This window comes from Lathamus discolor, chromosome 4 (genome assembly GCF_037157495.1).
Source record: "Lathamus discolor isolate bLatDis1 chromosome 4, bLatDis1.hap1, whole genome shotgun sequence".
NCBI classification, from domain to species: Eukaryota; Metazoa; Chordata; class Aves; order Psittaciformes; family Psittacidae; genus Lathamus; species Lathamus discolor.
This window is the reverse complement of record NC_088887.1, coordinates 88,039,239-88,062,748: the sequence shown is the minus strand read 5'-3', so window position 1 is coordinate 88,062,748 and position 23,510 is coordinate 88,039,239. Positions and strand designations below refer to the sequence as shown.

General features: G+C 38.2%; 1 protein-coding gene across 2 annotated transcripts in view; it reads right to left on the bottom strand.

Annotated features, from left to right (window-relative positions):
* PCDH9 (protocadherin 9) overlaps positions 1-23,263 on the bottom strand; it is a 726,934-nt gene extending 703,671 nt beyond the window's left edge. For both annotated transcript variants that reach the window (XM_065678149.1, XM_065678148.1), the window contains exons 1-2: positions 22,903-23,263; positions 18,481-21,650 (exon numbers count right to left, since the gene is read on the bottom strand). In XM_065678149.1, the coding sequence (XP_065534221.1) occupies positions 18,481-21,516 (3,036 nt within the window). In that variant the 5' untranslated portion in view covers positions 21,517-21,650; positions 22,903-23,263. The remainder of the gene's footprint in view (positions 1-18,480; positions 21,651-22,902) is intronic.
* Positions 23,264-23,510: the final 247 nt, after the last annotated feature.

The following is a 23,510-nucleotide window of genomic DNA, read 5'->3' as shown; positions in this document are numbered from 1 at the left end:
ATTTAGTATTAAACCAAAGCAGAGAGCCTTCTCAGTGAAGAAAGAGACCAAAGGGAACACAAAATTGTACCTGAATTATTTCTGAGTCAATTCCTATAAAAGCAGAAGAACTTTCTTTTATGCTCAAATGGATTACACATTGCCTTTTATAGTATGCCCATTATTCACAGTTTTTAAAGATAATGTAATGAACAACAACTGCTAAGAAAGAATGATTTTTAATTTTTTTTCAACACATTAAAGTGCAAAGGCCATCTGAAGATGAGGCCTGGACTGCCTTTTAGAAAGCAGTTGTGGGATACACTCTTAGTTGATATGAAACGACATAGCTCTGTTAAGTTTATAGTTCAATTAGAATGCAATGTAACTATGATTACAATTTGCTTACATTACCATATGTTAATAAAATAACAAACACAAGTTATAAATTTTGTTCTTTGCTAAATTTTGGCTGCTTTTAATTCCTTGGATTTTCTTTAATTGTAAAAAGTGTATGTTCGAGGGGATAAATTCTCACTTGTGCTGTCAAACCCAGCTAATCATTCCCTACTTATCCACATTTCTAAAGACCTAAGATTTTGCTTAAAAAGAGGCTTAGGAGCAACTGTCTGGTGTTCATTAATCCATAAACATTTGATTTCAAATCAGACTGCCAGCAGACATAACCTCTTTGCATTGCTACAACAGAGACTTGATTTGATTAATCAAACAGCTCTGATGCACTGAATTGTCTCCATAATAGTTGTCCCTGACAATACTATGCAAATAACTGCTGATGTTGTATTGGCATTCTCAGCTTTCTAAAACTGGCACGTTGTCCTCCGTGAAAACATCACAATTTTATATCTAACTGAACAACTATTCTGAATAAGGGGCACTGCATGTAATGTACAGTCTTTAATCTACGTTCTATTCTTGGCTTTGAAAATGAGTGTCACCTTTAAGATGTTGTTTCTCTACACCTCAGTTTACCCTCTACTGAAATAGCAATAATGATACTTTTCTAGCCTAAAACATTTACATTTCTTTCAGCAAAGTTTTGGGTTTTGTTTTTTTATATGCCACGTAAGTATTTTGGCCTGTTCTGTTTAAATAGCTGGCATTCATACAGAATTAAATGGATTATTTTAGCAAACAGAAAAGCTTTATAGTTTAAGATTCTGAAATTAAATATGTTAATTAAGCCTACACAGTTAATACTAACTGTTGCTAAAACAGCACAAGCCAATAACATGCAAAGGATGTATGATTCACTTCATAATAACGGTTACTCTGTGGGAGTATCTGCTCATTCTCCTGTGAAATAAAGCAAAGGTGAAAACCAGTAAGCCTGCAGTCAGAGCAAGAAAGAGATTAAAAAGTAAGAATACTCTTGTTACCTTTGGTTAGCCAACAGGAAAAGAAGCCAAAGTGCCTTAAAAAGATGGAAATCTAAGCCTGCAGCCTCAGCAAAAAAAAGAGCAAGAATTAAGAAACTTTCATCAACAAAGTTCTAAAAAGCGATAGCTCTCAAGCCCCAGAAGAAAACTTCATGGACTTGAAAGATCAACAGGAATCATGAACAGAAGGCTTCAGGGGAAGCAGTAAAAACTGTGAAGGAAGCAAGTATCTATTTCTTCCTGCTCTCTCTCTCTGGGAACTACTGCAGTTTCCAAATGGGGGTTGGTGCCAGTACTAATGCAACCACCTGGTTCACCCTGCTGGTTGACCCTGAGAAGCACTATGCAACTGGCCCAATGAGAAAGACTTCTCTGAACCTACTAAGACTACTGCTTTCCAGCAAAACATATTCACGATTACAATGGTCAGCTCTTCAGTATTGTGTCAAATACCTACATAAACTGAGGAGAGGCAAGAAGCCTCAGGTAACCTACAGTGACTCTGATAAGTGCAAACTGGTTAGATTACATTATTTCTCACTTCCCATTTGACACAATCTGTTTCTTTTTACGACTCAGAGAAGTGAAGGACAGACCTTCTGGTACGATCTTAGCCTAGGCCCACCATATTGTTTTAGTAAGCTTCTTAACAAATACTTCTGCATATTAAACTTGGTATTTTCAGTATTCCTGAGAGATAAATTAGATTGCAAGCATTCAGTGTAAATTCAGCCTCCCCTCATTCACCATATGATAAGATGATATACTAAACCACTCATGGGATTACTGACACTGTATGTGTATTTCATAATTTATGTATTAACATCAAAAATACTTATGTTAGTACTTGCATCAGTTACTTGTTTATGACTGAGCTAGATTTTTGTTGCTGAAGTTTTATGTACTTACTGCATTTTGAACCATAGTGTCTGTATTCAATGGCAATTTCTTGAAGAGTTACAGAACAGTTGGTGATTTCTTTTCAGGTTTTTGGCAGAGATTAGAGTCTCAGTACAAGTGGGGGAAAAAAATGCTTATTTGCTTTAGAAATAAACAGTACAACTCTTTTTGTTATTACACTGGTAAAATTATGAGTAATTTCCCCAGAGAAAAGGAAGCAAAATGAGAGGAAAAAAGGACACCAGAGTTTTAAGAAAGAGGTGCACACCTCTACAGATAGCAAGCCTTTCTACATTAGCAATCTTGGTTCAAAACAGGGATGTGGTCAAAAGTGAAACTTCTTGTAGACTTTCAGCTACTCTCAACTGGGCTTTTGCCCAGCATGCAAATTAGCATAATATGCTGTCCATATTAAAAGAAAGGTCCATAACTTGAAACAGCATGGATGCTGAAGTCAGAACGGAGCTTCTTGAAAGAACTGAATAAGGAAGTCTTAAGGCTGAATTTATTTATTTTTGTGTTTATTAATAGGAAAGAGGCGTCCCACCATATACTTGTATTCACTGCAAGCATCTATCACCTGACTTTGTAAATGATGTTACATTGCTTGGAGGTGATTCTCACAGCCTAAGCTTAAAATGAGAAGTTTCAAATCAATTGAAATGCAAAGACTAAATACTACATTCCTTTCCCAGCTGAGCTTTTATTTAATGTGCCAGATTAAGAAGCTTGCTCTGCTTTACTGGATCAGAGTCAACGCAGTTTGTCCAAGAAACTCAGAGATAAGGGGAAAACAAGTCTTAATCAGGCAAAATTCTCAATAAAACAAATGGGAATTTTGCCCAAGTATGTTCTGCAGAATTTATCATTATATTTTTGCATCAGCTAAGCCTGCAAAAGAGGATTGCTGCTTTCATACCTAAATTTTTGGACAGCTACCCCAGTCCAGAAGAGACGAAAAACAAACTTCTCCCTTTCTGATGTTTGTTTTTATCAAGCTTTAATCAACTAGAAATCCCCTAAAGAAAACTCAGACAGCAAGTTGGAACAGCATAATCTGAAGCTCCAGTGGGTTTGGATTATGCATAATGATTCCCACCGTTGTGTTAAGATACCTCAAAAAAAATACAGATCCATGAACTAGAAATGTGATTCTTTTGTACCCTGTGCTTAGAAAATAATGACATCTATTTTATAACTGTAGAAGTTCCTGTTAAGGTCAAAGACAATCCTAACAATTACACTCAGAAGTATTATATTCCTTAAACTGTGGATGTCACCTGATTTGCATATTCACCTGTTTTCCTCAGTATATGCCTCAATTTTTTTTCTATAAATTTCATGATGTCCTTCTGTTCTTAAGATGTTGAAGTATCACAGATATTAAAAACCGAAACACAATTTATAAAGCTTGGAAATTGCATTCCAATATTGTTGATCTTTAGATAATACCTAAAAAATTTTGTCTACATGCATAAGTAGCTCAAAAGGAGGCCATCAAAGTGTCCACGTAGTATTAGAAATTATTTCAATGAGCTTAAAACTACTTGCTGCAGGTCACCCTGCAAACAAAGTAAACCAAGAAGTCAGAGCTATGCACTAGGTATACAGCTACAGTAGAGCTGTGCTTATAAAAGCATCAGACAGCCAACACGATGGTTAAACTGGTAACTGTGGAGAGGGACTAAGCTCCAGCTTCCCTAATTCTTGCTATTTAAAATGAATTAATGCTTCATACTGAAAAAAACAGAGATTACTCAAGAAGCAGCAAGAGAAGGATTGGTGCCTCAGGAAAGGAAAGAAAGTGTCTTAGAGATCTCTGAGTCTCCTGCTGCCTGTTGTTGTGGGAGGAGAAAAAAGAGGGATTATCGTACAGACATGAGGAGACAGATTCAACTCTTGATTACAAGCAAAAATATCAGTGAAATAGCTGCAATTTCACAAATATAAAATTAAGGAATGTGAAATCAGAATTGGGCTCAGATAGCCTTTACTCAGAGGTTACTACATGCAGCTCTAACATCAACAATAAAAATTTAACTTGGGAGTAAATGAAATTATCATCTTCCTGGCCTTTTTCCATGACTATAAAATGGTTATTAGTGTAAATGTGACTCAGACTTGGGATCCCTGGTCACTGTCGCAGCCAAGAGCCTAAGTGTATGAAATCTCCTTGGCCCTGGTAAAGCGTGAGTGTTAAATTCTGGGAAATGATAACACTGTTTCATCCCCAAACAGTCTATATATAACAGCAAGACTAGGCACACATAAAATTATGCACTATCTTGCCTCAAGGTTAGCAACACATTCCAAGTAGAAGGAAGAATGTTATTTTCATTCCCTGCAATCATGTGATAAATAGCTGTAGGGCAGATTCAGCAAGATCTCGAAGGTTGTGATTTCACAATATAATGAATGTATTTCTAGCTCTTTACCACCTGAAAAAGCAGCAAAACAAACCAGGACTCGTCAGTATTTTGCTTATGGCAGAAATCATTGTCCAGAAGCCTTCATGAGACACACTGCTACCCTCTTAACTAGTTTGATTGTAACATTAACTCCAATACTTCAACAGCTCCACTTTCCAGCATATGGCATAATTGGAAGCAGCAGCCAGGAGGTATCACATGTGAATGGGAAAAGTCTCCCACTGAGTAACTACTGACTGAATCAAATATGTGGTCTTGCAGGTAAGTTTGTAGGGGAAAATAAGAAGAAACAAAAAGAATATTGAAAATGAGAGGATCCTTAGATGGGTGAAGCATCACTGCAGGATATGAGGAACATTTTAAGAGGTATAAAATAACCGTTTACCCAGATTGCTTGCTAAAATAAACAGCACATCTTAAACGTGGCTTTAGAGGAATGGTTACCCTTCAGCTGACACACCAATGGATAATTCAGGAGATGCTTTAACCAAGGGGGGACACATACACTGAAAAGTGCGTTCTCAAGAGTGGGCAGGCTCAAATTACAATACAAAAATAAAAATAAAAAATGGAGAAAGCAACTCATGCTCAGGACTGCTCACATCGCTTGCAAAGGAAGTGGTATTTGTTCCTATTCTGCTCCTTTATTGTCAACATGGAGTAGACTGTGTATTAAATGTTTTATTTTGACCATGTTTTCTCCACAATGCTGTGGTTTACTGAAGCAAAAGTTGAATATAGGCACATCTGTACTATCACTACCATAACTTAAATGGCCTGTGTTGAATTAGTGTTTGATTTTTGATGCTTCATATTACTCCACTTTGGGGGTATGACAGTTGTAACCACTGTATGCAGATGCAATCTTTGATGCTATCATGCACAGTTTGCAAAACAGAAACACCAACATTGAAGAAGGTATGAAAATGCATTGGAACTATACCAGAGAGTAACGCAAGCCTGGCAGGAACTATTATGGGTATCACTGCTAGTATCACCAGGGATATATGTGAAAGTCTAGCAAGGACTTTAATTCAGTCACGGGACCAAATTGTATGGTTTAGCCAGGCAGTAGGGCAGAGATTCACTTTGCATCACTTTAGAAGTTTCAAAGGACCTAGAATAAGTACACATGTAATTCATATCCTCAAAGGCATCTTTACGTTGCAAGGTAGTGTAACATGATTTTACACTGAAGCTGGTAGTGCAGTATAATATCCTGCTAATGATAAGATATTGTAGTTTCACCTGTACATATCCAGCTGAGATGAACCCCAGGTGTATTGTTCAGGGCTGACCTCAACCAGCTACATCAAGGTATGTAATACCTGCTGCTTGTCTCCACAAGGATTTTACATTTAGACAGATACCTCACCATAGTAATCTTGATGTAAAACAAACCTCTTATTTTATTTTTTTTTCAGTGAGGACAGAGCCTTTAACAAAAATGAGAAAACACATGTGTTTAAAAAGTTAGGCGTGTACAGCACAGTCCAAATGTAAATGAGATCGTCTAGCTCAGTCGATCTGAGTTGTGCAGAATAACACGAAACCTAAATTTCTCCTTTTGTGTTTTAAAAGATTTCTAAGAGCAGCAAAATTTACAGGAGAAAATGCCACACAAATTTGCTTCACATATAGAAGAAGTAATACAGTATTTTTTTTTTCGTGTGTTTGCAAGATTGCATCTTCTGGTGCAAGATTTAATGCACTTCGTGAAAGTTATTATGCCGTGGCTTATAAGCTTCAAATTTCATGACAGCATGCTAACTTATCTTTGCTATTGAAAAAACTAATGAGGTGGTAAATAGTTGCAGAGCGATGTTACATGCAGTGATATGCAGATTTTGCAAGTTCCTCATTATCTGTGTAACTGTATACATGTAAAAGTAATGAAAGCCCAAAACAGGCAGCAAAAGCTTAAGGCTTTAAAACTGGAATAGAATTGTGTTAGTGTTTTCTAACAGAAATATAATATTAAAGCAATCTCAGAAAAAGCCCCTTAATGTTTCACCTAGGGCTTTCTGCCAGGTCTAGGGTCTCACGGGCAACACTTAGGTAAAGATCACAATTAAACTAACATAGCAAATTTATTCTTGTGCTGGTTCCATTCTAGTCAAGGCAACGGCATAATGCTTAGCAGTCTTAAGGATTCTCTTTGTTATATGGCCTGTGGCTTTTAATTGAAGGTGCTATCACAGCAACTCTCTCAGACTCCAAATGTTATGAGCAGTAGGAAGAAGTAGCACACAGTGCAAAGGGCTCTCCTGATCCTCAACTATCTTTGCTGTGGACAGAAGGAAGCAAGGTGCAACACTCTTCAGGAGCTAGAGGATTCCCAAAATGTACAAGCTAGGCTTGTATTCAGCACTAGGACATGAAAATGTTAAAAAATACCAAGTGCAAGCTAGTGAATACAAAATGTTTTTTAATGTGGTCACCACTGATCCAAAGTATGAAAGTTCTGAAATCAGGAATTACTTCTGTGACATATTTATGACAGATAAAAATCATAAATGGCAACAAGAAGTACTTTGTCTGCAACTGATCTGCACCATATGAAACCACTCTGCTGAAAACTGCTCAGCATGCTGCTTTAAAAAAGCAGACTCAAGGATCACTGACATTCTGTATATTTGTATTGCTTAGGGCCAGATATATTGACTCCTTCAGCTCTAGTTACAACAAGAAGCAGCTGTCCCAGCCAACATCTCTGCAAACATCTCATCACAGTGATGAAGGTTGGCCCTATTTTCTCCTCTGCCAAACTTTCAGCTTGGTTTTACAATCCAAATTCAGTATATCACTGAGATACAGAGGGAAATTGTGTGTTTCACGTTGCAGGAATGGATTTTCTTCTCAGATTTGTATTAATAACTATAATTTATTCTGATTCTTTAAAATCTGCTGGAATAAGTCAAATCAAGTATCTATCTAGTTGAGATGTGTTTTACTTCCCATATTATGCTTCTATCCAGATATACTTCCAAATGCTTCAGACCTTTGAATCTTAAGGAAGCCAGTTGGTTCATCAGAAGTCCTTACGAACAGCAGTGTGTGGTTGTAAGTTCGGTGTGCTACAGCAGATCATACACAAATGTTCCATGTCTCTACTGTGGTAGTATTCCTGTGAGGGGAAATCTCAGCTTTCTAATATGTGCGTACAAGTGCTCAGAGAATGAAAGATGAGATTAAAAAGAGAAATAAGAAAGGACAATGACAGTTTCTCATAAAGGAAAAAGATGCTTAAGCATCAGCCAAGTAACTATGATTTTTTATATAATTTATAGTAGAAGCCTGAAGACTAAAATACTCCATAAGCCATTAGTTTCTTGGTACCCTATGATGGATTAGAATATTTCTTAATAAACTGTTAAAGGACAGAAGGTGGCCAAAGCCTAGATTTGAGCAAAGATGAGTAATAGAGAAATCCAGGGACATTCAGCAGGTATGCTATCAATAGAAACATCACAAAGCCACAGAAACGTATCAGTTTCTTAAATATCTTGAAAAACACCTACCATTTGACAATTTCTTAGCCCAGAATTTGAAAAACCTTATTAAAAAAAAAAAAAAAGTTCTGATTTGTAATCAGGAAAAGCATATTAAACAGGACAAAAAAAAAAGGGGGGGGGGGGCAAAAAAAAAAAAAGCCACAAAATTATTAGGATATACACATTGATTGCTCAAGGTTCTGGACCACTCCTTTTCCTGGAGGCACTCTGAAAGCCTACACAGCCCACCCAGAAGTGGTCACACTCTACCTGTTAAGTATTACAAACTGCATGTGATTTGTTGCAATATACTAATTCCATAGCTAAGAAAGAAAAAGTAAGTGTATTTATTTCGATCTCATTCATACAATGTATTTTCATCGCATTTACATGAGACTGACATTCACACAATTCATACCACTAGTCACCTACAGCTTTACTGTCCATGGGGACTGTACCAGTACTCTCAAAAGGATAGCCATCAGAAGTCAAACCAAACAGGATCGGAGTGAACCAAGGGTAGTTTCCCTTCACTATATCCATGTTTCTCATCCAATTCCACAGTATAGACAAGCATTGACGTTTTTAAGTCACTGCAGTTTGAGGAATAAAAAAGGGGTTTTAAAATAAAAATAAAATGCCAATCAGTAGCTGATCACCTATCTTGCTCGTCTCATTTTGTATTTCTCCTGATTGACAACCTGGTGCTCTTGTAGCATACGAAGGCAAAAAAAAATCAGGCATTAATTTCAAACTGAAATGTTTGACAGATATTACAGCTGTCTGAAACAAAACTGATGAAATTTCAAGTAGGAAAGTCCATGTCCTGTACAGGGGAGACATTAAATTTCAACAGGCAGGTTTACTGTCCTTAGACAGATGCAGATTTCTTCTCCTTTTTTTTTTTATTTATCTGGCAGCTGTTAAAAATATGGGCAATGACTAGGGCTTCGCTATTGGTGCACAGTCTACCTCCTGCTGCTCTGGATGCCACAGACTTCAGCTGGATTTGTGTTTCAGGGTACTGTTGTCACAAGCTGAAGGCAATTTCAAATTCTCTTACTGGTAACACTAGCACTTCACTGATATTTTGACCTGTATTTTTGAAATGGTGAAAGTAAAATAATCTGACAAGTGACTGAAAATTCATGCAGCTAGAGACACATATCTAAACCAGAGAGGTAAAAGAAGCATTTTTACAGTATAATGTGAATGGCTAGATATGATGGAGGGTAGAGACCAGAAGTTTACAACTTCCTTTTTTTCCTATTCATTTTCACAGAATGAGGTATAGAGGAGCATGCAGCACTGAGGAAAAACAGAAATACTCAAAACAGTACCAAAGCAAAAAAAAAAAAGGTGTTGCATTGCACCATCTTCCTAAAATAGACAGCTGCACAAATAGCCAGTTAATGATTTAAAAAAGTCGGTATGAGTCTTTCTGCTGATCCAGAAGCCTTTGAATTTGAGCCATAATCTAAAGACTTTCCCAAAGGCAACTGTGCACATTATACATTTTTGTATGCATATATACTACTCAAATAACACCTTTACTTAAAGAAATACACACTCTTAAAACCCTTCTCTTGACCTCAGTAAGAAAACTGGACTGGATCATGCTTTTTACTGGTAAAGTGAAGATTATGGATCACACTGGATCATACTCTTCACTGGTGTGGGATGCATCTCACCCAACTGTATCCATCAGCTTTGGCAATCAGTTTAAACCAGCACATTTTCTTTATGGTGCAGTAAATCATGAACCCAGGGAAGCCGATTAGAACTGACAAGATGAATCCCACCCTAGTGTCAAGAGGACCATAATCAGGTATTCTGTGCACAGGTGCTACCAGCTAAGTATACTGTTAGAAATTATATAAATTATACTTTTTGTGAACATCATTTCCAGAAATTATACTGGATCCTCAGTCAGAAGTTGAGCACCTGAAGGAACCGTAATGTTCAGATATATTCATTATGTGCTACAAAGAGAGGGACTGTCATAACAACAGTACTGCTAACACCTTCCCCACTGAATGGAAAGCTACTGAAGCCAGCTGTTAAATATCAATTCCTCTCAGGCTTTGAATCTTATTCTACACAGGAAGGAGGCGATTTCTTTAATTAAAATTCATAAGTCTGCACCCCTTTCTGGAGCTCCTGCACCCCTTCCTGTAAAACCAAACTTATGTTAAAACTTTCTTGCAAAAAATACTGGTAAGGAGAAGGCAGAGACTCACATAAACCTCAGTGTTGAAAGTATTTTGTCATGAAGTTCAACAGCAAATCCTTTATTTCTCTTAAGGAATATGAGTGAATAATCCCTATAATAACCTGATACACAGGTCACATATAGAAACACATGTATCCTATAGATGCCTTTATACCAGAAACACAATTGCCTCCATAACCTTATGTGTTTGAAGGACGGATTATGAGACAGGTGTTTACATTTAGCGAGTTTAGCCATTTAAGAGAGAGATTACTACTAGCTACCAATCAACAAGAGGCTGTATGTAACACTGGCAAATATCATTCACAAATGAAACATGGTCTTCCTCTTACTTCACCCCTGCCATGTTTTAAAGGCTATATGACCATATCGGCTGTAGGCTAAAGTAGCTCATTTGATCAAAAATATTGTACAGGCAGTTATTTAACAATTTTTAACAACCGAGAAAACCAATCAGAGAGTTTCCTTACTAGTAACACATGAAAGCCTAGGAGTTACTAAGAATATCCTACAAAATTACAAATAAAAGTAGTTGTATCTAAGAATTTGGCTGGAAGGATGAGGGAGAATGGATGAGTCTCAGTTTGAGGCTACTAAGTACTTTGCAAGCCAATACCAATAGCAATTCTCTTTCAGCTATCAGTCAATGAGAGTATCTGATTTTTTTGGAGTGGGAAGAGGTTGCTGTTTTAAAATGCCACCTAGATCTTGCTTCTGCAAACGTGGGAGAAGAAACGAATGAAAGAAGAAAAATCTGACAGCTGATCCTCTGCATTTTATCAAATTCATCTCAGAATAAAATTATTTTTAATTCACTTGACACCAAATTAATTTTACATATTCTTAGATTTTGGAAATACTATCTCAACATTATCCTATTACTCTTATGAAGAAGTTAACATCAGGAAGAGCTGCATATGGTGTAAATCAGATTTACCATGGTTTGGATTTAGCCTCAAATACTACTCTAAAAAAGAGCTTCTTATATTTCTCTTGTAGCAAGAAGTGTGCATATTCCAGAACAACTTTCAAATAATACTATTAATATTTGTACACAAAAAAATCAGTGTGGCATTTTACAAAAGAAACAGCAAAACTACACATCAGCTCATAGAAAACTACAGATACTACACACCAACAAATCCTGACAAACGCTGAATTACACGATTTTCCCTCTGTGCAACTTAAGATGCAGGACAACCCATACCAAGACTTTAAAACAAATATCCTTACACCTCACTAGCTGCAAAAGAAACAACAAAAAACGAAGAATGAGTAACTTTTGAGACTGGTACAATTTTAACACCGTAGTATGTCTACGAATCAGATCTTTAACCAACTTTCTCTGTATTATCATGCATGATTCATGATACAAGAACTGCAAACTAAATTGATAATGCAGGACAAATCTTTCAAAGATTTGAAAGTCCAGATTTTTTTAGTAAGATCAATATGAATTTAGTATCAAAATTATCTGAATCCTTCAGTACTAGAAATAATCTACAAATGGTTTTGTATGGCTACAACAGTGTTGCTATGCAAAACAATCATTTATTTATTTATTTGAAGTTTTCATAATTGCAGGAACAATGTAATAGTGCAGTACTACCAATTTAAGGCGTGTTTTGTCAGATATGACTAGTTCTGTTTCCAGAGAGTGTTTATAGCTCAGTAGACCACAATCCACTACAAAAAGATTATTGCAAATATTTTAGAAGTAACTTATTTGTATGAAATTTTAGTTATAAAAGAACAGTTAAGATGATGCGTATTTTGCATCTAGACACGCCTTTAAAATCTCAGGCAAGAAGCTAAAGCCCCTGATGTTGTAAATGTCTTGCTAAAAAACACCAATGGAAATGAACAGAAGAAGCCCCTTCACCCCATACTTCAGTAAAATATGATAGGATCCATTCATTTCTTATGTACAGCCTGCGAAATCTTTTTTTCAGTCAATGGAATGTTATCTCATGTAAACCAGAAATGAACTGATTAAATGTCCACATCCATCTATTGGGATAAATCTTTTTACACACCTGTCACCACAGGCTGGAAAGTCAAAGCAATAATAAAAGAAAAAAGTAACATGACTTTGTTTGTGTTTGGTTTTCCTTCAGCAAAGACTCAAGCATTATAGAACATACGTGAGATGGCTGTACTTGAGTAGCAACTGAGACAACTTCTCAGTATAGATTTTAAAGATAACCATGATATTTTGTGGGAGAAGTGATAACAAAATTCAGGTATCACCTGTAATTCCTGTTAGATCTTTCATGACATGATATGTCCATTTTGTCAGTTATATTCTGTATGTTCAGTGCAATTAAATGGCAGTGCAAGAAGATACAGCATATCCTGAAATAAATGAGACTTGAACTCAGGTATTCTTGAACTGAATTTGCCTAGATGAGGATTGGTCCATTAGGTATTATGCATCTGCCCTTGTACAGAATAAGTATAAATGAGCAGTTCTACTGCAAAACCAAGAATCCTAGAACTGATGAAGCATTCTTACTTACGACTTGAAACCTGCATTTCAGACAGGTAGAGTGTGCCCGTTGAAGAGCTGCTGAATGTAAATGGGTCACAGTTTTTGTATCTTTAACATCTGTTGTTTATACCCAAGAAAGCACATCAGGGGCAAGAAAATTAATTCCCCAATTGCTGTCAACCAAGTTAGGGAACAGCAATAAACAGCTTACTGTAAGCCTCTAGCTACAATAAAATTGCTGTCAATAAAGTGTGGCTGATACAGTTTTGCTGTGCTAGAAGAATAGATTCTTTGGAAGTGAAAATCTGAAATGGAAACTAAAAACATCCTCCCTCCTTGTTTCTATATACAAAAAAATATTATCACAAAATTCCAATAGCCTTAAACTCTCAAGATCCAGTTCTCACTCCTGTGTCTGGCACAAATTTATTAGCCTTTGTGAAACTTTGGCTTTGCACATTCAGGACAGAATGTGATTCTGTTAAAAATCTTTTGCATGGGAAACATTTAAAGAGAAATGAAGCATGCTAAGCTTTCACTATCTGTATCTGTAGACATAAAATGTTCCCTACTCTAGCATTTCTCCTGTCACGATTGAAAGCAGTATTATAGCTTAGGGTTATATTCAGATTTCCATTATAACCCCCAGTTTTCACATGCTCTTAACTTTCTGAAAAATTCTTCTTTTCAGCTGAAATTTTCCATGCTTGGTCTCAGCTCAAAGATGAATTTCTTTAGACAGTTGAGCAAAATATGTTAACCTATTTTTCAGTTATACGAGGATAGAAAAATACACTGTACATTTTCACCCTTGCTAATATTTTAGTATAGATATATAAATATGCAGAACTAGAAAACAGATGGATTTCACATGCAAAGGTTTTTCTGGGTGACCAGTTCTCACCCAAGACTAATATCCATGCTAACACATAAAACAAATTAAGCATAAAAAAGAAACAACAGTCTTTTTTCTTTTTTTTTCCCTTAATCTATTAAGTGGTAAAACAAGGCCACTAAAAATAATACCACACACAGAATTATGGAATGCTATGGTTACAGAATTTTAATATTTGCAGGTGGCGTAGGCTCTGCATTGCTGTTCCAATACAGATTTCCATCAACTTATGCACCTTGAAATTGCCACTCTCAGTCTATCAAATTAAGAGACATTAATGTTTTTAGTTTGTCTTTTCTCTTACATAAACCCCAAAGTTATAAATTTAAAAACTACAGAGTAGGACAACATCAATTATGTTTGCCACAGAAAGCTTAAGTGATGTGCATTGATCAGTGGGAGCCGGCTGCTTGTTCCTTGATCAGGCAAGAAGCCCATTGACTGAAAAAGGAGTAAAGCAAGCTCCATAGAGGTTATGTTATCGATTATAAGATTAAAAATATACCTTAGTATGGAATGCATTTAAAGTGTCAGACAAGCCCCGAATCCTTAATTTCTGACATCAGAGCACAGAAGTAGAAGGACAGTGTTAATATATATTTAGCTTTCCTGAATCTACTAGAACTGTGCACATCTCCCAAATTTATAAGCTATCATCTTGATTCAGAAAAGTACTTGAGAGTGTGCTTATGGCTGTCTTTCTTGAAGACAACATCTGAAGTCATTTGGACTTCAAGGATCTGCTTCAGTCCCACCACTTCAAACTAAAGTTAAGCACATGCCTAAATGCTATTTGATTAGGAATGAAGACTGAAGGTCTTGTTCATAACCCATATTGATACTTTCTGTGTGTGTGTGTGTGTGTGTATTACTTGTTCAGTGCTGTACTTTGAATTTGATTAAATGAAGTTAAAATTTAACACTGGGATAACCACAGTAAATTGTGCCTAATTTCTTCTATCATTTAATCCATTGTTAATCTAATGACATTGAGTCAGAATTTTTTGTCTGTTTATTTGCTTTTTATGAAAGGTCTTTCACACAGAAGAATACAACATGTTGTCTTCTACTGTATTTCTATGTAGCTGTTTGGTGTAGTGACTTACTAATTTGAAATGCATTTTAAAGTTCAATCAAATACTGAAAAGAACACTGATTGAGAAGCCTGCATAGATTTCAGTATTCTTTATGAGTCATAACACTGATTTTGGAAGCTTAGCTATACAAGCTGGTGGTGTGCAACATCCTTTCCATACTCCTAATTATGTGAATTAGCATTTAGAACAATCCCAAGTTCAAGTATTCAAAAATGCTCTTTTCAGAGCATCCACCAGGTTTACTGCAAGACAGGCACTTGAAGGCGGCTTTGGTTTTTATGCTGGGTACTTGTGAAACATCAGCCTGTGCAATTCAAAGTGACATATGAAGATTTAACCACAGAATTTCCACTAAATTTATTGACGACTGCACAGAAATTGCCCAGCAAAAAAAAAAAAAAAAAAAAAAAAAATCCCCCCAAAACACCCAACTAAGAAATCTGCATTGAAGTATCTATTTGTGAATTCTAAAAGCTTTTTGACTTAAGACCCAGTTCTTAACAGATTTCTAGGGCCAACCTCCCACTAAAAGTAACAGGATTTTGCTTGAATGAAGTCCAAGTGTTGACTTAGGTCTCAGCTCTCTATTAGTATTAATGTATCTGCAAGATACATTGCATGTGTATTTACCTTGGACTGAAAGAAACTGTAAGCAAAAATGGAGGATGCTAGTATTTCTTAGATACATGTTAACCCTATGTTTCTTCTTTCCCTATCTTAACATCCTCCACAATTCCCGCACCCTTTGCAAAACACATAAAACTTGTCGAATATACAGGTAACTTAATTCAACTTCTAACATTAAATACAGAGCAATTAATTACACTAAATCTCAAGAAAACAGTACAGTGGCACAGAACTAAGAACCTCTTCATAAAGGAATTTTAAGAAATGTTTTTCAGACACTATGGCACTAGCACACACTACTATTCAGTAAGATTTTTAACTCTGAATACTTTGCTTAAAGACATACTCTACCACAAATCTAACCCCAAAACACCTATGAAAGTGTATTCAACTCCTGTGATAACTGAATATTAGCTAAAATGCAACCTAATTTCAGGAATTACAGATAGAATAATAATAAGGCTGCTAATGACTACTACCATTGCTGGCTATACTCCTCCAGCCAAAAGTGACAAGAGGGCAGAAAAACATTATGTCCTGCAATTCTCTTCACTTGGTGAGGGAAGACACTATCTCCTTTCCCCACAGATTAAAAATACAGAAGCTCAGTTAAGATAAGTGTCTACCTAAGAAAGAGTTGTATTTTCAGTAACATGCAAGTTTTTGCAAGGAGTGATTCAAATCACGTGAGTATCTGCTGACTTCAAACAGAATTCTATAAAACTTCAGTGGAATTTGAATCAGGTCCATATACAGGTATGGTGACTGACACTATTATTAAACTGAAACCATGTACATGTCAATGTAATTAACACAGGTAAAACTGAGAATACTATTAGTATTTTTTGTTTAGCTTTCCTCTCCTCTTCTTCTCTCTCCCCCCCCCCCCCCCCTTCTATTGCACTGCGCTGAATTTATACATTATGTCAGATAAATAATTTTTTGGGTCTTAACTGCCTGTAAATGTTGTGGGGGATTAAGTTTGAGATTCCTAATAGAGTTTGGAAAGCTAATTAAAGCTTTCAGAACAGAAAAGGAAAGTGTGGGTTGTGGGTGTTAACATTTTGTAACTAAAACTGGGGAGAAAGCTTCATCTGATTATCCACAGGTTATGCAGAGCTCTTCTATAAATTTGTTGCGTTTTCTTTTTAAATTGGTTCTTCTTTTTTAACTTATGCTGACAGTATGTGTAAGGTGCTGTGCAACAGCCTGAAAATGGCTCTGGGTGTCTACCCTTAAAATCTTTAGAAAGGTTAAGGTTTCATGAGAATCTACTGCAATGTTTGCAGTGTCTCACTCTAAGTATGAGTTGTTTCAGAGCAGTTACTTTAGAAGAATTGCCTTAAAAGTGCTTGTTTTATTCTTAGCATCTTGTTAGTGTGACACCTTACAGACAATCCAAAGTCAAGACACAGTTCTGGGAACGTCACATTCATCTCAGATAAGGCTAATGCAACAGCAAGAAGATGACTTTACCCTAAACTTGGATACTGTCAAAATCCTTTTGCAAAGACAAGCCTAAATGCGTCTCACTTGATTCTCTAGGATTCATATCCCTAATAAATTCAGACAAATCACCATCACTTGGAGGGTACAGCGCCAGGGGAATATGAACTCGGCTCCTAACACCTACAAAGTCAGTGCAAGCCAAAGCGAAGTGCTGAGGATGCTGCCTTGCAAACACACAAACCTAACTACTGGCCGCTCCAGTGCAACTCTCATTAAATAAAAGGCTCTTTGGCTGTAATATTGGCTTGATCCTTCTTTTTCCTTCCTTTTCCTTCCCCTTCCATCCCCCATTCCCCAGCTACTGCAGGGCTGGCACCGGGCCAGCGCCGGCGACGTGGTACCTCAGCGCCATCTACAGGCTGAGCCGGCACGACGACCCAGCGCCAAGAGACAAGCACCAACAAAATAAATTAGACAGCACCGCGTTTAAATCTTTATTAGCAAGGAATTATTAGACCTAAGGAGAAGGAAAAAAAAAAAAAAAAAAAAAGAAAAAGACACCTAATGCTGGATTTGGCTGAAATATGAGTTTCCCAGCCTCCTAATCCCTCTTCACATGGTGGATTTTACAGTTTAAATGAAAAATGACAGATCGTTTATGCATTACTAAGATGAGAGAATATTTACAATGGGCTTTTTTTTTTGTTTCCTGCATAATTCAGATGTATTCAGAGAATGCATTCCTTTCAAAAGTATGCTTTGGCCATTTTTTAAAATATGCAACAAACTGTCTATGTGATACCAACTTTCATCTATTACAACAAAATCATTTTGAACACAAAACAGAGGAAGACTTCTATATGGCTTAGTTATATCCTACCAACAAACCACGTGCTTCACAGATGAAGTAGCTTGGAGATTTGGCTGTCTTTGTTAGGGGGAAAAAAAAATTAACCCCTTTAGTAACACTAACTTAGCAAGATTCCAAAGCAGCTTGAACTGCAAAAGAAACTCAAGCGAACTCACTTCGAAATTTGAAACTGAAGGTACATATCCCTTCAATCTTGAAACACTCAGATTTTCTGACTGAAATTTAGCATATAAGGAAACAGTTTTTCTTCAATAGCTTTTACATTTGGACAGTCATATACTGGGGAGAAAAAAAAAAGTATTTTTCAGTTTTGCATACGCACATGTATGTGCACATGCATAATAGTCCTTTTACAATCAGTATTCTTCAAAACACAAAGTATCAGAAGCATTGCACAAATGCATGGTTAAGCCCCAGGTAAATGATAAAGGGGTCGATTTGGTTTTGGTTGTTTGGTTTTATCTTGTTGGGCTTTTTTTGTTCCCCCCATGATGCAATTAAGTGAAATTAGACTGAAATAAACAAAAAACAAACGACAACACAGGGGCACTTTTAATACTGGTTGATTGGGCACTTGTATGCAGTACTTATAGACCAGTAAAAGTGCTCGTTTACCTGTCTGGTGTGTAAGGGGCCCTTTGTCTTGAAGCCTCCTTGGGAACTGCACTCTGAGGCACTGAAGTGATCTGAACTAGTGGAAGAGCGTTTGGAAAGGGTGTCACAACCACCAACAAAGGTGTTGTCCAACGGGAGTTCCTGAATCACGTGGTGCTTTTTCACTGAAACTGGAGTGTCAGGTTTGAGATGAAAAGCAGACTGCGGAGAAGCAGATTTGTAATGCTTGGCAAGATCAGGACTGTTAGGCTTAAAGGTTGTTGGTGGTGCTGTGCCCCAATCAAATCTTCCTATACTTTGCTCCTCCAGCTCTGCTGGAAGGCTTATTGTCCCGTTGATAGGTTCATGTACTGCATCATCAGGTTTGGACTCCTCAATGGTCACAAAGTTCAAAAGAGAGCTCTTCGGAGATTTCCTTTTCTTCCTTTTCTTTTTCTTGTTTTGCTTGTTCTCCTGATTGGGAGACATCCACTCAGCACCTTGCTTGCTCCTCTGGGCGGCTTTGAATCTGGATGCATGCCGACAGCGAACAAGAACAGTGACAAATATCACCACTATGACAACCATGGCACCCGCCACAATGGCGATCATGATCGTGAGATAGTCCTCATTTTGGTAGGGTTGGCTACTGTCCCCTATATTCCGGTCCAAAGGTGTTTCCATAGTCCTGCGTATCAAGTCATAAATATAAGAGGCATTTCCAGCAGTATCATTCACGTACAAAAACACAAGCACAAGAGTATGCAGCGATTTGGGATAACCCAAATCACTTATGTTGACAACTAAGCGATGCAGCCCCACATCATTAGGAGTCGGTTTTTCTTCCAGAGTGATATTACCTGTCACCGGATCGATCCGAAACAAACCCTTGTTATTTCCACTTACAATTGTGTATTTAAGCTCAGCATTCATGCCAGTGTCTATATCCACAGCAAAGACTTCAGCTACCACAGATCCTGGAATTGCTGAGAGTGGCACTAGCTTAAAAGAACTGTTAGAAGGTGGGTAGATGACAACGGGGCTGTTATCGTTAACATCCATCACGTTTATGGTTACTTTTGCCGTGGAAGAGCGAGGAGGTTGCCCTCCATCCACTGCCTTAACATCAAAAGTGTAGGAGCTCTGCTGTTCTCGATCAAAGGAAACATTGGACTTTATAACTCCAGAGTATGGATCCAGCACAAAGTTTTCATTGTCATTCAGGATGGAAAGGGTCACTGCTTTATTTTCCCCAGCATCTGCATCAGTCACTGTGATCACCCCCACTGTGCTGTACTTTGGTAAGTTCTCCGATACAAAAAACTGGAAGTGGTTATGAGTAAATTTGGGACTGTTGTCATTTTCGTCCAACACAGTAACAATTACGGCTGCTTGACTCTGCAAAGGAGGGGTGCCATTGTCTCGGGCTGTAACAGTGAAAATGAAACGCTCCTGCTCTTCTCTGTCAAAAACTCTGGAGGCTGTCAAAACTCCTGTCTTTCGATCCAGATCAAAAAAGGAGGCATTAGGGCCAAGCTGATACACAATGTCTGCATTTTTCCCACTGTCTTCATCTGTGGCACTAATAGTTGTTAAGTATAGACCACGCCGGTTGTTTTCAGAAACTGACAGCTCAATTACAGGCTGGCTGAAAATCGGAGGGTTGTCATTTTCATCCTCCAGTTTAACTCTTACCAGGGCAGTCTGGTTCAAACTGGGCTTGCCAGAATCAGAAGCAACAATTTTAAAGCTGAATTCTTTGGTGCCCTCGTAGTCCAACAAGGAAGAAGTCTCTAGCAAGTACTGGTTGTCGTAAACCGCCTTCAAGTGGAAGGGGACCTCCCTCTCAATGAAACAGATCACTTTGCCATTCACATCAGTGTCCTTATCTGAAACTGTAATTAGGGCAATCTTTGTATTGATGGGATCTTTCTCAGATAAGTACACTGTGCCATTGATGGGACTTATTATGTACCTGAGATCTATGTTAGGAGGGTTATCATTTACATCAGTGACATTGATGGTAACAGTGGCCCTGGCCGGTGTAGAGCTACCATCACTAGCCAGCACTGTCACTTTGTGAATAGCAGTCTCTTCTCGATCTAAGGACCTCTGAACCGTAATCAGCCCTGTGGTGTTGTTTAAAGCAAAAAATCTTTTGGTTGCAGGGGCGACTTGGGCACCAAAAATGTATCTGATTTCTGCATTGCTTCCTATATCTGCATCAGTAGCATGAAGCTGAATTACAGAGGTGCCTACAGGGGCATTCTCTGGTATATGAACCTCTACTTGACTCTCTTTAAACACCGGCCTGTTATCATTGACATCACTTACTGTGACTTGCAGGATGGCTGTGCTGGATTTTTGAGGGGTACCTCCATCTTCCACTTTGATTTTCATCACGTAGGTGTCCTTTTGCTCTCTGTCCAAGTTCTGCTGCACAATCAACTGAGGCCATTTCTCTCCTTCTGGAGTTTCTACAATATCCAGTCCAAACACACTCTGCCCGTTTAACAACTCATAGTGCTGCACACCGTTGAAACCTGTGTCAGGATCTGTTGCTGATGGGATTGGAAAGCGACTGTTGATCAGAGTGTTTTCTGGGATGGAGATATTGATGACAGGGGATGGAAACATAGGTGCATTGTCATTAGTATCCTTTACAATGATTTTTATTTTGATCAGCCTAAAAAAGTCATTGGGGAGAATCACCACTTCAAGTTCAAAGAAACACTCATTTTCTTCTGCATATGAAGCTCCAGCACAAAGTTTTTCTCTGTCTATTCTGTTAGATGTCGTAAAGATTTCCCCGGTGTTACTGGACACTTTGACCAGAGGTGCATCCCCTGCTTTAGACACCAGTCTGTAGACAAGGCTGGCACTGGTCCCTGTGGCAGCATTGATATGAGAAATGTTCAGGTCCTTTGGTATGTTCCCTATGGGTACGTTTTCAGGCAGCTCCTCTCTAATAGTGTAAATAAGTTCTTGAGCTATAGCAGAATCCAGCCTCAAACAGGCAATCAAAGCAGCCAACAGGTAAAAATCCCTCAGGTCCATGATAATGTTTTTATTCTCTTTGCCCGGATTTTAGGACTTAAAGGTTTCCAGAGAAGAATGATGCGCGATTTGCAAGAGGAGGCATGCATGGACTGTAGGATGCATTACATCTCATTTCTTATTTGGAGACAGCACTGTCAACACAACCACACAGAACAGCATTATTGGTTTTTTATGCATGACAAATCCACAATCTCAAACTAATACTTGTTTTTGCAATGCACACTTGCAGCAGTACATTTTCCTACTGCTCCCTTTTACAAGCAATCCCTCCGGACAAATGCACCAATATCCCGTCTGCTGCATTTGCACAGAGCGAGGATGGAAATGACTACTTGCAGTTTTGAGGGTATCTACTGTTTTGACACGTACTTTCTGAATAATTTCTCGGCACACCGTGTAATCCATAAATGTGCATTCCCCTCTACCCTCCTCCACCCAGTCATTTGGTGCAAGTGAAAAATCTTCCCGCAATACTTCTGGATTTTAACTGCTATGTCAGCTGCCAAATGTAATTTGTTGTTTGCTTCCACACGTATTTTTTAGCTCTTACTAATCAGATTTTTCTCTGCTTCTTGTGTCTCGCATCCCTCTCTATAGCTATCGTACTGGGAAATAACCACCCGGACATGCTGCTGCTGCAGCAGTCGTCACTGGCTACTTCATATCCCTGTTAACTGATGAGACAATAACAGGACTTACAGTTTCTTACACTCTCAGCTCAGTGTTTCCCCTCCAGATGTTGGATACTTCTCTTTCTGTTTAATAACCTTAAACTTTATTTGGCTGCTTTTAAACACAGCCTAAATAAGGAGGCTGGAAATTCCAAATGTAACTTAGCAGCAGCCAGCATGCTTACAGATCGGGGGGGGGGGGGGGGGGGGGGAGGCGGGAGAATTATCTTTTCTGATGATGAGAGGAAGAAAAAGGTGCAGCCTTTCCCCATTGACACTGATCTCCCTTCAGGATGTTATTAGCAGCTGCCACACATAAATACTGCAGACTAATAATGCACGTGAAAGAATTAAAAAAAAAAAATTAAAAAAAAAAAAAAAAAAAGAGAAAGCGACAGACTTCTGCTTGCATGCTCTGCTAACCACGAATTATCTGGGTGCAAGGCTGCCAGCACCTACAGCTCGGCGGAACCGGGCAGCCCTTAAGCACTAATCTTATCTGCATTAAGCTGCACGGTAGCTGATGCCCGTGATTACTTCCAGCAGAGTGATGCAGGTAGGGATGCAGAGACAGCGAGTAGGTGAGATTTTGCCACCAACATCAACTGAATCCGAAACACTGATCCTTTCCCTAGATAAATATACTGCGAGGTGGCTTTTTCTCTTTCTTTAAATGAAATGCAGTACAGTGTATGGGTAACTTTGCACTTACGTTGGTCGTGTACCTTTGAGGATCTGCTGCGGCTAAGCAGTGATCTGTTCCAGCAGATACAGCACAATGCATCTGGTAAACCACCAGTTTTGGAGAAATCAGCAGCAGCCAAACGCTTCCTCCTCGAGATATGTGTTGCTTCGGGGTGGCAAAGCAGCAACTCCAGGGAACAAATTCTCAGTTCTGTCGTTAGTCATCCTCCCCACGTTTTATTCCCGTTAAGCGACGATCCTTTGGGTGTTTAACGCGCACACAACAACCCAAACAAACAGCGAGAGGAAAAAGGGAAAAAAAAAAAAAAAAGAAGAATCCGGTGCACTTCTTTAGACCGGGGGTATTTTCCACTCTGCACTGCACGCAATTCCCATACCCCTCTCAGTAGAGCAAGAGGCAGCTACGTGAAGTGTGCAACTTCTTACTGGAAATGACAAGAGTTGGTCTGGCGGTGGTTCTCTTCTCCCTCTTTATCTCTGGGGCGATAGTTGCCCACGAATTTAGAAAAAAAAAAAAAGATATAAAAAAATGAAATCCTAATAGGCTGTTGCTCTAGTGACGGGAGGAAGCGAGGCGCTCTCCCACCGCCACCTCCTCTTCCTCCTCCCTCCCAG